Source organism: Manacus vitellinus, unplaced genomic scaffold, assembly GCF_001715985.3.
Source record: "Manacus vitellinus isolate BGI_N305 unplaced genomic scaffold, ASM171598v3 scaffold_14_pilon, whole genome shotgun sequence".
Classification (NCBI taxonomy): domain Eukaryota; kingdom Metazoa; phylum Chordata; class Aves; order Passeriformes; family Pipridae; genus Manacus; species Manacus vitellinus.
In genome coordinates, this window is record NW_021939063.1 from 70,934 (window position 1) to 83,352 (window position 12,419).

Consider the following 12,419-nt stretch of genomic DNA (forward strand, 5'->3'; position numbering starts at 1 on the left):
TGGAGATTCACTCCTTTTTTTTCTCCTGCTAATCTAATTTAGAAGATGGTCCTGGACCACCTCTTATTCATATGTCTTTTATATGTGTTCATTTAATTAAATCCTTACCAATTTATCAGAAGGTGACACATGGCTTTTCTGTACTGGGCTCTCAAGGTTGTATGATGGCATCTGAGCTGCCTACAGAAAATAATATTGGAATTAGAGATTCCAGTTAGGAACAGAAAACTCATGCCTAGTAAAATAAGGACTTTCTCTTCATCTCCTACATCTGAACCTTCACTCACTAGACAAATGCTCAAGGTCCAGGATGCAGAACCCCAGATTTTTCTTATCATCATTGAGCTGGATTCAAACCTGAACTTCATGATTGCTTTTTACTGCTAAAAAAAAAAAAAATAGATCCATCTGGGACCCACTCAGCTAATGAGCATTAAAGGAATTATACGGTAAATGAGCTTAATAGTTAAGATTCGACTAGACACCAACTTTAAATAGAGTTCCCTTTGGCAGAACTTAGTTTCTGTAGCAGTTTCAGAATTTCCAGTTTTAAAAAGAAGATCAGAAATAGATCTTGGAAGTGTACTTTTGAGGAAGATGCTGCCATATACTGAATCATCAGCTATCCCTCTGTAGCTCGTGCCCCTCACTTTAGGGTCAGAATCTTCAGGCAAAAGTCTTCAGACAGTTCCTTTCTTCTAGGTACTTTTTAGGACTGGATCTTCTGTGCATTTGATGCCTTTTGTCACTAACCTTATAAAACCTCCAATTATTATAAAACTGAAAGGATTCCCGAGACAATTCTTTTACCACACCTAACCCTTGGCTGGCTGAAGATAAGGAACCAGCAGGGAAAAGTGATTTTTATGCTGCATCCAGAGAAGAGAAAAAACCATCTTATGCAGATTAGTGATCAAACATGCAGGCAAGGCAGAAAGTTAGGTGCTAGCCTTTCAGTTCACTGTGGGAACCTTTAAAGGGAAGCCTTTAAAGGAATTCACTGATATGATAGTATCAGGAATGCATCTCCCTTCCTATTACATTACTACTACTACTACTACATTAACAGCTCTATTTGGGGAAGTAGGTTAGGTTTGGGGAAGGGCAGACACCTGCGGGATGAATGACAGCAGAGATGCAGCAGAGGCCTTAGGGTGATGTGCATATAAGAAATACAGACAGATGAAGCACAGGTTTTGGGATCAGTGGGGATGGATAAAGCATGGGAACCCACTTGCTAATTTAAGAACTTATTTTTCCAGCATCTTGCAGACAGCCATACTTATGGTCCTGTAATGACACAACAAAGCATAATGTCTTGGACTGGGCTTCAAGAGCTATTTCCATCATGCTGCTTCATCCAGATGGTGTCACACAAATACTAAAGATGTATGATATATGCTGATCAAACAAAGCAACAGGCTTAAAAATAACCCCACTAGTCAATGGAAGGCATTTAGACTGTGATCAATGGCACAATTTGCCCCACAGCAAAAGGAGGCAGAGTCTCCCTTTACAGGGTGCCTTTGGAAGGAGAAAGCAGTGGCTGGGTAAACACAGTGCTGAGCATATTGAAGCAACAATAGCTATTTTAAGAACTCTGTTATAGTTAGGAAAGATATACAGCAAACTCTACGTTAAGCCACTAGGCAAAGGAACAATTAAGAATGCTCTCTTAAATTGGTCTGTAAACACAGGAGGGAGTTTTATGTGAAGAACTGAAGGGATTCTCAGTAAAATAATACGAAAAGAATGTGATTAATATGTGTGAATACCTGTAAGAATTATAGTCTTTAAAGCACTCAGGAAATAAATTAATACAGATCCTAGAAAAAGTAATAAAGCCATAGCTGGAACATAAAGACATTTCTTTCATCCAGAACACAGATCTGTCTGTCAGTTAACTGTATTGGAAATCTAAAAGTGAACCAATCTGTATGCAAATACTGTTGAGTTTAGTCTAAATCCAGCAATATGTTAAAAGGAACTGGATAAAACCAGCATAGGAGACATGTGGTCTTACCCTGGTGGCAATATATGAAAGTCTGTAATGAGGTGAATAGCATGTAACCACAGAGCGAAATGGTATAAAAGAGAGGAATTCAGATCAGACACGGTTGGATTTTATGCCAATGAAACCCCAAAGCATTCTGGCTAGTCATTTAGGACTTTTGGTTTAATATATCTAATCCTGCCTAGACTGTTGGTGTGCTGGAGAAATGAAGGGGAACTTCATACATATAGGGAACAATCTCTGTATGCTGGTCTTGTGAAAAGGCAGCACTGGAGGTAAGATGCTCCACCCTTCTCCCAGGTATCACAATAAAAGGCAGTGGACAAAAAGGGAGCCAGCAACCCCATATGGCAGATGGAGGGGACCTGCACCGCACACAAACAGGGAACACTAAGCTGAACCTCAAAGGTCTCACGACAAGCAGGACAGCTACTGAATCACAGCAACAGTACATAACACTGCTTTTGCTGCTCCTTAGCCATTTCCACCTGGTGGGCTTGGTTTCCAGACTCCATTAATCATTCTGTTTTGCAAACCTTTAACCTTCACATATTAAAATATGCACTCATGCTCACACACACACACACAAAACTGAAACATGCTGGAGCTGCGAATGACAAGACTTGTGTGCTTCGAAGAAGCCCCTAATTCAGATGCCTTTCAAGGGGCAGCTCTTGATTTACACAATTACACAGATTCCCCAGGAGAGCTGCAATCTAGCTCTTCAAGGACAGGGCTTGGGAGACAGATGTGGACAGCTTCTCCTTCTCTCTCACTGATTCACAAAGCCAGCCTGAAAAAGTCATTTGTTCTTGTAACACCTCAGTTTACTATTGGCACCACTGTGGAATCACTGTTAACTGCTTCATAGTGCGTGATAGTTACAACAGGGGCATTATGAAGTCACTCAGCTCAGAGGTTGAAGCTTATGAAATTGTGATAAGCCTCTGATTGGGTACCATCAAGGTCCAATACCCCTACCCTGAGCAGCATGTGAAATGACATGCACGTACTAAGACGGACAGAGAGATGTAGTTTGTCCGTGTCAGTATGGCAAGCCAGTGGCATGCACAAGGATGAAGCTGCTGATTCCAAGTCTTCAGTAGTTTCCCCGCTTTTGAAATGCAAAGGGTCACTCCCTGAGTACACCAGAGAAGTGACTTGTCCAGTACTAATGCTTCTGGGGTTTAGTGAATTGTTCTGTGATCTGCTTGTGCTGCTCATAGGCCAAACAACCCCATTCCAGCCCCATGGAGGCAGATTTGCCCCCAGCCCCACAATTTTTTAAGCTGGATCAGGAGACCAGTCTGGTTCTGATCAAGGTCATGCAAACAACTAGATCAGCACAACTAAGAGCTGGCACTGGGCCCAGAGGGCAGTGACTGGCACTGTCACCAAAGTGCCATCAGCTTTTATGATTAATATGTCTTAGCCAAGAGACAAAATTCAGGGACCTCAGTGTCACATGGCCTGTCTAGGGCAAGTCAGAGAGTGCATCTAGGCATTGCCTGTCTTGTGTTATTTAATTGCTGTTTCTTAAACTAGGAAATGAACTCTGAGATAGTTAACAGTATCTAGAGACAGACTTCTGGGAACAGGGGATAGAGGGAGTGCAGGTCCCTCAACCATCAAGTTTCTGAAACAAAGTCCAAGTGATTATTGTAACACCTCCAAGCTGCCACCTTTTTAGAAATCTTTACTCTCTGCAGCCAGTCATGTGCCCAGCCCTGTGGTATGGCTCCTTCCCAGCTCCCTCTCCAGAAGCTGCCCTCCAGCCTCAGTGCATGCCTTTGCTTAGCAGATGGAGGCTGTGCAGCCATGTGGGGACCCTTGGCTTTCTGCTTCACTGAGTCTTCTTCCCAGCATACTTGGTCTGGCAAGCACTGTCACAAAGACTTGATGCTGCTCTCATTTCACCTGAGTCCACTTTAGGACACTGAGGGCTGTTTTATTTACTGCTTTTAGACCACTGGTTTAGCTCCCTACTTCGCCACTGGTAAAAAAGCCAAACTTTTCCTAGAACATTCCTTTCAGTACATATTTCTATGCTTTGTTCATCTCTTATCATAAGGATGAGTCATGAAGTATGAGCAAAATGCCCTAATTAGCCACTTGCACCTCAGCACCATACACTTTGCTTTCACAGTTCACTGTGTCTTCCAAGATGCCCACCAGTTAAGTAGATGCCACTGAGATTTCAGTGTTGTCTGGTGAAGTACTGAACTACTTCTGGAGATATTTATGGCCATTTCATTTAGACATTTTGTTTATCATGCAATAAAGCCCTTTGCCCCATTTGCTTCCCCAGCTCTCACGCACAGCAGTCAGAAGAGTTTGGAATATGACCATTTTGATAAAGAACTCCCTTTTCCACGTAGTATGAGCCGTGACAGCCATGAAGCTAGTCTGTTTAAAGTTAAGCACTTTCTGCTTCTTTGACAAATTTTGGACCTGTAAAAATCAAGAGAAATTTGTTGTCCATTTTCAATAACAACACAAACTTGATATCTGCATTGGCAGCTATTGTTTTGTGCTATACGAGTATTTGAATTGGGGAAATGGCCTGTCATGGAAAGAAGTCCAGGATGCCAGACACTGAACAACAAAGAATAAAAGTCTAGTCACTATTTTTACTGACAAAATATGTCAGTTCAAAGTGCTCTTTAACACTGCTTTACTTCTTGGAATGAGATATCTCTTAATTGTCTCTGACTTTTTCTGTTGACAGAAAGAAGGCCAGTCCAGAGCTTACCTCATTGCCCAGGAGCTGATGTCTTCAGAAAAAGTGTGAGTTCATAGTTACAAACTATCTGTTGCTATTCTAAAGTTGAAGCTAGGCAGTCCACGCTTCCATATTCATTTGATAGCAATTAATAAAAGTTTGTCTCTTTCCTCAGATATGTGGAGATGCTCCAGCTGTTACACATGGTAAGTAAATAATTTTAATTACTGAAGCCTAAATAACATTTTACTTAGCTGCAGTTTAGAAGACATAGAAACACTGATGGGATTGAGGAGAATTTAAGAAGGAATGGCTTACTGTGAACCATTGCAAAGGAATATGTCTGCCATTAATCTGCTCTTGCTGCAGATCATCAAATCTATAAATTTATCATTCAGAGGGAAAAGCGTTGGCCAACAATGCTTGCTGGGGCTCTCAGACTGGTGTAAGATGCAGAATAAGCCTAGTGAAGAGAAAGAGATGGTGATAAACAGGAGTGAACACTCTTTCCTCAGAGCGAGACTGATGGATGCAGAGCTATGAAGGATGGTGATTTGGTTTGAATGGATTCACTCTGCTTCCTTTTGAGCTTTTTTTTTTTTTTTTGATAATGCAGTATTGGTAATAGCCAGTATGGGCTGGATATCCACACTGTGACACAGGTAGTCACCACATGGAAAATACAAACTCTGGTGTCAGAAACGAATGAGAGAACACACAGAAGTATAAGGCCTGATAGAGAGCTCTTATGTGGCATAAACCCACTGGTTTATGGGTTTATCTGTTCTTTTCCATGTTCAATCTGGAAAGCCATAGTCACAGCATTGTTACATTTCCCACCCCAACTGCTGTTGGATCTTCATATTCACCTGTTGCCCAACGTATTATTCTGAAAATCTAGAGAAACCGTTACCAATTTTACAATGTGTAAGTCCCTCAGAGTGCAGGGATAATATTGCCTAACAGAGGTTTTTCCATACTGCCATAGTGCAAAAAGGTACAATAAATTAAAATACCCCTTTTCCCATATTCTTCTGTATTTAAATAGCGTTAGGAATAGTCACATCAGCAAAAAATCATGCTTCACTGCACATTTGCTGTTGACACAAGTCCCACTGGCATATTTCAGAAGCAGCCATGAGTGAACAGAGAGTCATCAAACTACTGTCAAGGTACAGCACCCCACTCATGGCCAGTTAGGACCAAGGGCTTCCTTGACAACATTCCTCAGCTCAGGCAAACACTTCTCTGTTTCCCATCACCAGTGTTCTCATGAAAACACTTTCTAAATGTTCATCTTCATGTCTCAAGTTTCATCTTCTCATGTAAACCCATGTATTGGTGAGAAAGGCAAGGAAATAAACCACACCCAAGCTCTTTTCAGAAAGGAAAAAAGGGCTTTTCTTAACACTGCAGCAGGAGCAGTTTCCCATCTCATGTCCAGGCTTGGCTGTAGCTGCTATTCGTTCAGCATAACAGAATCTGTTTGGCCTTTCAGTGGAGACTTTAATAAACTGATTGATTGCCAAAATGATGACATTTCCATACACCCACTCTGCTATTGAACTGAAAGACTGGAAACACTGTGTTAACTCACAAACTCCATATCAGTTGGTGTGGTAGTAGTGATAATAATCTAAAAGGTTAGCTGTTACTTGCCCTACTCAAAGGTAATGCAATTCTCTGGAGCAGCGACTTAAGAACTCATTTTGGTCTGAGCAAATGGAACTGGCAGGGCCTTGTAGTCCAAGTCCGTGATCTCTTGGTATTCACAATTTAGTTTTCAGAATTTGATTAGTCTTTGAATTTCCTTCAGGATTATTTAATCCTCAAACTTTGTCATTCTTTTCTCCTATTTTTCTTCCCCAGTAAGGCAGGCTGCACTTGATATTATTTCTTAGTGCTCACTCTTGAACAAAAATGCTGCAGGTGGCTTTCTGAGCCTAAAGTTTCATGCATCACCGAGAGTCTGGTTCATATACTTCCCTTCAGCTAGTCTATTTCAAATGAGTTTACAAGATGTGCACAAATCAAATTTAGGGTGACTCAGATTGCCTCACAATCCCAGTCTGTATGCAATCAACCATTTGCTTTATAGTGTACCATGTTCATTTTTATTTTGCCTTTGGCTTTTGTACGTAAAATCGTCCTTTTTTTGTATGCATAAACCCCTTTGAGGTCATTATTACTTCCCTCCAAGGCATTTATTGAATTAAGGTACCTAAAAGACAGCCCTGCACTGAAAAAAAACATCAGCCCCAGCACATCCCCATTCAAAGTTGATCCTATTTCCTGGTTTACATTTTCCTCATAACAGTGGACCACAATTCTTAGAAACACCAAGACTCAGATTTATGCTTCCTAAGTATATGAAGGCATGGATACGAATATGATAGAATAGATATGTGCTGGTTCTCCAGCCTTCAGAACAGTTTGGAATTCAACCCTACACTGGGTATCCCAAGGCTTCTGACTGCAAAATGAATCTTAGGAAATAAAAAAGAACAAAATCATTATAGTGCTCCAGTCTCTAACTCAAAGGTACCTAAATGCAGATTATCATAAAGTCAGCCTCATTAATTCATGACAGCCTCATGATTAAACTCAAGTTTCAGAATTCTTGTGGGTAGCAAATTCTCAAGAACAAAAAATACCTGTTATGTAGTTATGTACCTTTGGACATGTTAGACAAAACAGAATTCCATCTTTCTAATTATTTACACTCCAAGTGAATGATTTGCTGAGTCTTTTTTATTACTGTAAATTTCTTGGATGATGTTCAAAGTTCTGCTGGACCAATCAAGTCATTACTTTCCTAATCAAATGTTTTAGTGAGTGGAACATGCTGGCTAAATGAAGAACTAGCTGGTTGTTAGACCCTCTGAAGCTCTTATAAAAGCCTAAAAGACACACTGTTACAAAGAATAGCTTGCCCTCACTCACTTAGCCTGGGTTTTTTTCTCATTTATATATTCATTGTTGTGTTTATCGGCAGTGGGAAAATAGCTATGTATTGGCCACGGAGCTTCCACAGTAGGAATGTTGAGCCAAAATAGTTTTCAGATAATGTGTCTATCTCTTAAAAGGAGAGAGAAGCCACACTAGCACATCTGGCATCAGGACAATTCCCTGGAAACAAGCCCCACTGATACAGTATTCTCAGTGCATACGATACAGCCTGCTGGTTTTGAAATTCATTTGCAGTGTTTTGGATGAATGTGTGTATTTGGCTGCATGTGAATGTGTGCTGAGGTCAGGGGTCCTGACCTAGATTGTGCCCTGCATGGCAGGATAAGAGACTAATTGTGGCTGCTGCGATAGCATTTTCTGCTGTTCATCTGGCATTGTTTCTGCTGAGCTCAGTATTGAGAAATTTCATAAGATCACTGTTTCATGCAGAGCAGGGGTCATTCAGTCTGCTACAGGAGATGTGCCACTTTTTAATTCAGGGGTGCCACTTTCATCATTAGCAGAGAGGCTGATGGCTGTGATGCAGATACCTCCAAGCACCACCATGAGTCAGACCTGGCTCACAGGATACTGTACAGAGCCTCATGTCTGCATTCAACTTTAATATGGAGACTTTATTCTCCTCCTTTGAACTCTTCAGCCTCCTCTCAGCTGTAATGTCTAGATGTCCCTTAGATTCTGCAATATGCAATGTCTGTTGAATCCACCTTCACTTTAAAAGTGAACATGGTTGTAAAAGCCTGCACCATTTTATGCAATTAGTATAGACTTCAGTTGCATAGTTTGGGTTGCAACAAGATTTCACGTTTTCCTCCCTGGCCCCCTCACAAAGCATCAAATATGAATGACTTCCCAATATTATCAGTCCATTAAAATATCAGCTTGACTTGGGAAGCAATTGCAATTCTAGATATACAAGTAAAATGACTTTTGGATGCATGTATGTTGATGTATGTATGTATGTACTTTACTGAAGAGTATGAAAATCTGGATGCCAGGTGGGTACTGTGGTGTAAGCAAGGTAAACATGCTGTGTGCAGACAGGATTTGTGCAGCTGAAGTGCCACTATCCCCAGGTGGGGACTCAGGCAGAAAAATGCCCATGGTTTTCCACTAATACTTCTGCTTTCTACACTCACTTCCTTTTTACTTTTTTTTCCAGTGTTGTTCCATAATGGAAACTCACAAATATATTCTTGAAATTTGTAGAAATATCCTAGGGGAACTTATTCACCCATCAGACCTTTCTTGTTCTTTGATATGGACCAGAGGTATAAGCAGAGAAAGCTGATTCAGCCATGACAGCAATAGAGATCAGACCTTTGGTTGGTATAAATTTACATAGTTTTTCTCTGGCAGGTGGCTGCAAGAACAGCAGATTATTAACTTCTTCAAGGCATTGCATTGACTCCTTTTGAGTTAAGATTTCTTTCCCTCATTATCAACAACATGAAGATAATTCATAATCTGGGAAGCAGTTGAGCTCTATTCTGCTTTGTGCATGACTGCAGGGAGAAGCTTTGTTCCTCCCAGTGAGACAATGGAATAAAGAGCAGGTAGAGACTTTGTTTCAGCACTCAAGATCTGGAACATATTACTCAGACTGTAGGCATTCAGAGCTTTTCTAATCCAGCCACAGTCTAGCAATCTGGTCCTTCTAGTATAATGTGCACTTTTTGTTCACAGAAATACTATTTATTTCAGATATTTCTCTTGACCTGTTAAAGAGTGGCTTTGCTCTACAGTCACCATCTTCTACTAGAAAGTCATGGTTTCTGCCTCAAATGCAGGCCTGATGTCAGGAACACAGTGCTGAGAGCCAGGGAGAAGGAACCTCAATTGCCATGGGCAGATCAACTGCTGGTCAAACCACAGGACTAAATATTACTATTGGCAAAGCTCATATTAATGGTGTACTCCTTTCTCCTTCTATTCTCCTTCCATTATGGTCAATATGCAAGAACTAAGATTTCCATTATGACTGGATTAGCATTGTCTACACTGTTGTTTTAGAAGATGAACAAATAACAACAGAAAACCAAGGAGATCTAGCATTCCTTGGACAATTTTAAAAGGTTTTCTTTCAAATAGAGCTATCTGTTTAGCTACACTTTTAAGTCAAAATCCTGACTTTCTCTCCTCCAGCATACTCACCTTTCTAATCTACATAGTTGCTTTTGGCCTACTGTAGGTGGCAGAACCATCAGCTTTTTACAGTGAAGGTAGAGACTAATTTTGGTCCTGTTATTTCCTGACTACCCCAACTAGACTGGTTGCAATAGTCCTCCATTCCCTAGGGATTCATTCATCCCCATTCATTCATCCCCATTGGATGAACTGATCTAACTTGGTCTACTCTGTAATATAGAGAAAAACACACAGATATTCTGGATCCAGACTGAATTACTGCACTACAAATTATTTTCAAGTAGAAGTTGAAGAAAAGGAATCACCCGACATAGCAGATATATATATATACATATACACACATACACAGAGGCAGGTTTTCTCTCCTGGGGAAAATACTTGCCTGAAACAATGGTTTAACTGACAAGAGATTAGTTTTCCTTCCTTTCACTGGGGTCTTGCAAGGTTAAATGTTCTCAGGCTAATAAAGGCTAACTGGCAGCCGGACTGAAACACAAAAAAGATCTGAATATGTATGGGATGTATCCATCTTGCAAAATGGCTCTTGATATGCATACAGGATCGCTACAACTGATTTTTGCAGCTGGGTTCCAAAGTACATTCACCCCCATTGTTGGAGAGATATAATACACAAGCTTACTGTTTCTGCATCTGCTCACAAAATCCTGGAAGCAAAACCCAAAACTAACTCCTATTAACTACGCCTTTTGCTCGTGTATTAGAACACTGCATTTTGTGTAGATATTGAATCCGACAGAGAACTTCCTTGATAAGTGCTCTACCAAAAATCTCTGTGCATTGCTGGCATTGCTGACTTCTTTGAAAGAGTACCTGGAAATAACTACCTGCTACAAAAGTTTCCAGGTTGTTCATCCCAAGTAAATCGGGGTACCTTTCTGTAGCCCTGAGCTAGGTACCTAATTTTTTCTCCCCCCCTAAACTCTCCTGTAATCACTATTTCCTCTTAGCATTGTCAGGCACTCCCAGCATCAATAAAGCATCTCATATCCCAGCGCCCTACAGTGAGCCTCATCACCTCAGAGAGGGCATCACATTCTCTTCCAGGAGCCAAGCATGTGACAGTTAGGCTGTGCTCCACATAAACCATGAGATGTTGTTGAAATTAACCCTGCTTGTCTCATACTCTTATAACAGGTTCCAGGTTACAGTCCTCCTTTCCAGCAGAGAATAGAATTCTTCAGAAGCATTCTTGGGGGGTAAAAATGTAACTTGTATGTGTTAGTGATGTGCACAAACAAAAGAAGAAAAAAACAAATCCAACAAATCCCTCCTTTGTGGCTGTTGGGTTTGATCCTCTTCGTTTCACTTACTTATTTGTAGGGTTTATTTCAGGGATGTTAAATTAAGGATATGGTCATTGGGTGGTTATAAAGGGCATATTTATGGGTGCCCAACATGCAATGAAAAGTTTTATGTTTCAAAAATGTATTTTTATAGCAGAGTTGCTAACCTTTTATGTCATCTAGCTGGCTTGGGTTATGCTTTCCCAGGCACAGACAAATACCGGTGCAGGTACAGGCATAAGACCGGAGTGAGATCTGTAGGCTCATCCGCCCCTGGACGAGATTAAGCTCTGTAGCTGTCACACCAGAGCCTCAAACTGAACAACTTCAGTTCATGAAGCTGTTCTCAGAAAGTTTTGATCCAGCAGAGAATTACATGGACTCAGTGTTTGGTACCTTCTGAGTTTAGACATGGGGCTTGGGTGACAGACTCGGAGACCTTCAGTTGCCGTGACTGATTACAGTTAGTGAGACTGCAAAAGCACTCTGCAGTTGAATAATGGCCTTCCAGGCACTCAGCATTTTCAACAGTGACATAATTATTTTTTTAATGGATGTTTATAGTGATTACTGTTATGCTGCAGGGTTTTTATTAATCATTAGGAAGCTGGCTATCTAGGCAACTGGAATTAAATAATTTGTCTGAGAATTCATTATAATCAAGGGGGCAGGCAATTAATGACTAATTAAATCCATTGAGATACTGTGGGAAAGGGGTGTTAATCTTGTTGCTCAGCTGTGGTGGAAAATGGACAAATACAGTGTTCAATGTGTTCGATGTTAATTTGGAAAAGATGACAGCTCTGTAACATAATAGGTTACTTAAGCACATCAGTAGTGAACTTACTACAGCTATTCACTTGCCCATGCACAAAAAGCTGAAAGAACCCTTTAGATTGTTTCCCTTTCCCTAGTCTGTGTTAATTATGATGACCGAGGACTTTGAAAGGTTGCAGATTCCTTTGAGTTACGAAAAGCATCCAGAAGACGGATTGACTTGCTTAGTTGATTGGTAAGTCTCTGGAGTGTATGCTAGCTGAAACGTGATGTTAGATAGGCTAACTCACACATCAGAAAAAATGGAAAATTTAATAGCAGGACGCATGGTGGAAATCAGACCCAGATAACTAGGAAACATAGTAATACTCCTTCAGAAATTTTTACAATATTGTTTTATCTAGGATATAGTTAACCAAAAAGAAAATTGTCACCATAATCTTTTTTTGCCTAGTTCTAGTGGCTTTTCAGAAAACAAATGCTT

At 40.6% G+C, this 12,419-nt stretch overlaps 1 protein-coding gene across 1 annotated transcript in view; it reads left to right on the top strand.

The window, feature by feature from the left end:
- The window catches only part of FGD5 (FYVE, RhoGEF and PH domain containing 5), an 85,977-nt gene that overhangs the window by 33,435 nt on the left and 40,123 nt on the right, over nucleotides 1-12,419 (top strand). The window contains exons 4-5 of the mRNA XM_018068637.2: nucleotides 4,743-4,801; nucleotides 4,912-4,942. Coding sequence (XP_017924126.2) covers nucleotides 4,743-4,801; nucleotides 4,912-4,942 — 90 coding nt within the window. The remainder of the gene's footprint in view (nucleotides 1-4,742; nucleotides 4,802-4,911; nucleotides 4,943-12,419) is intronic.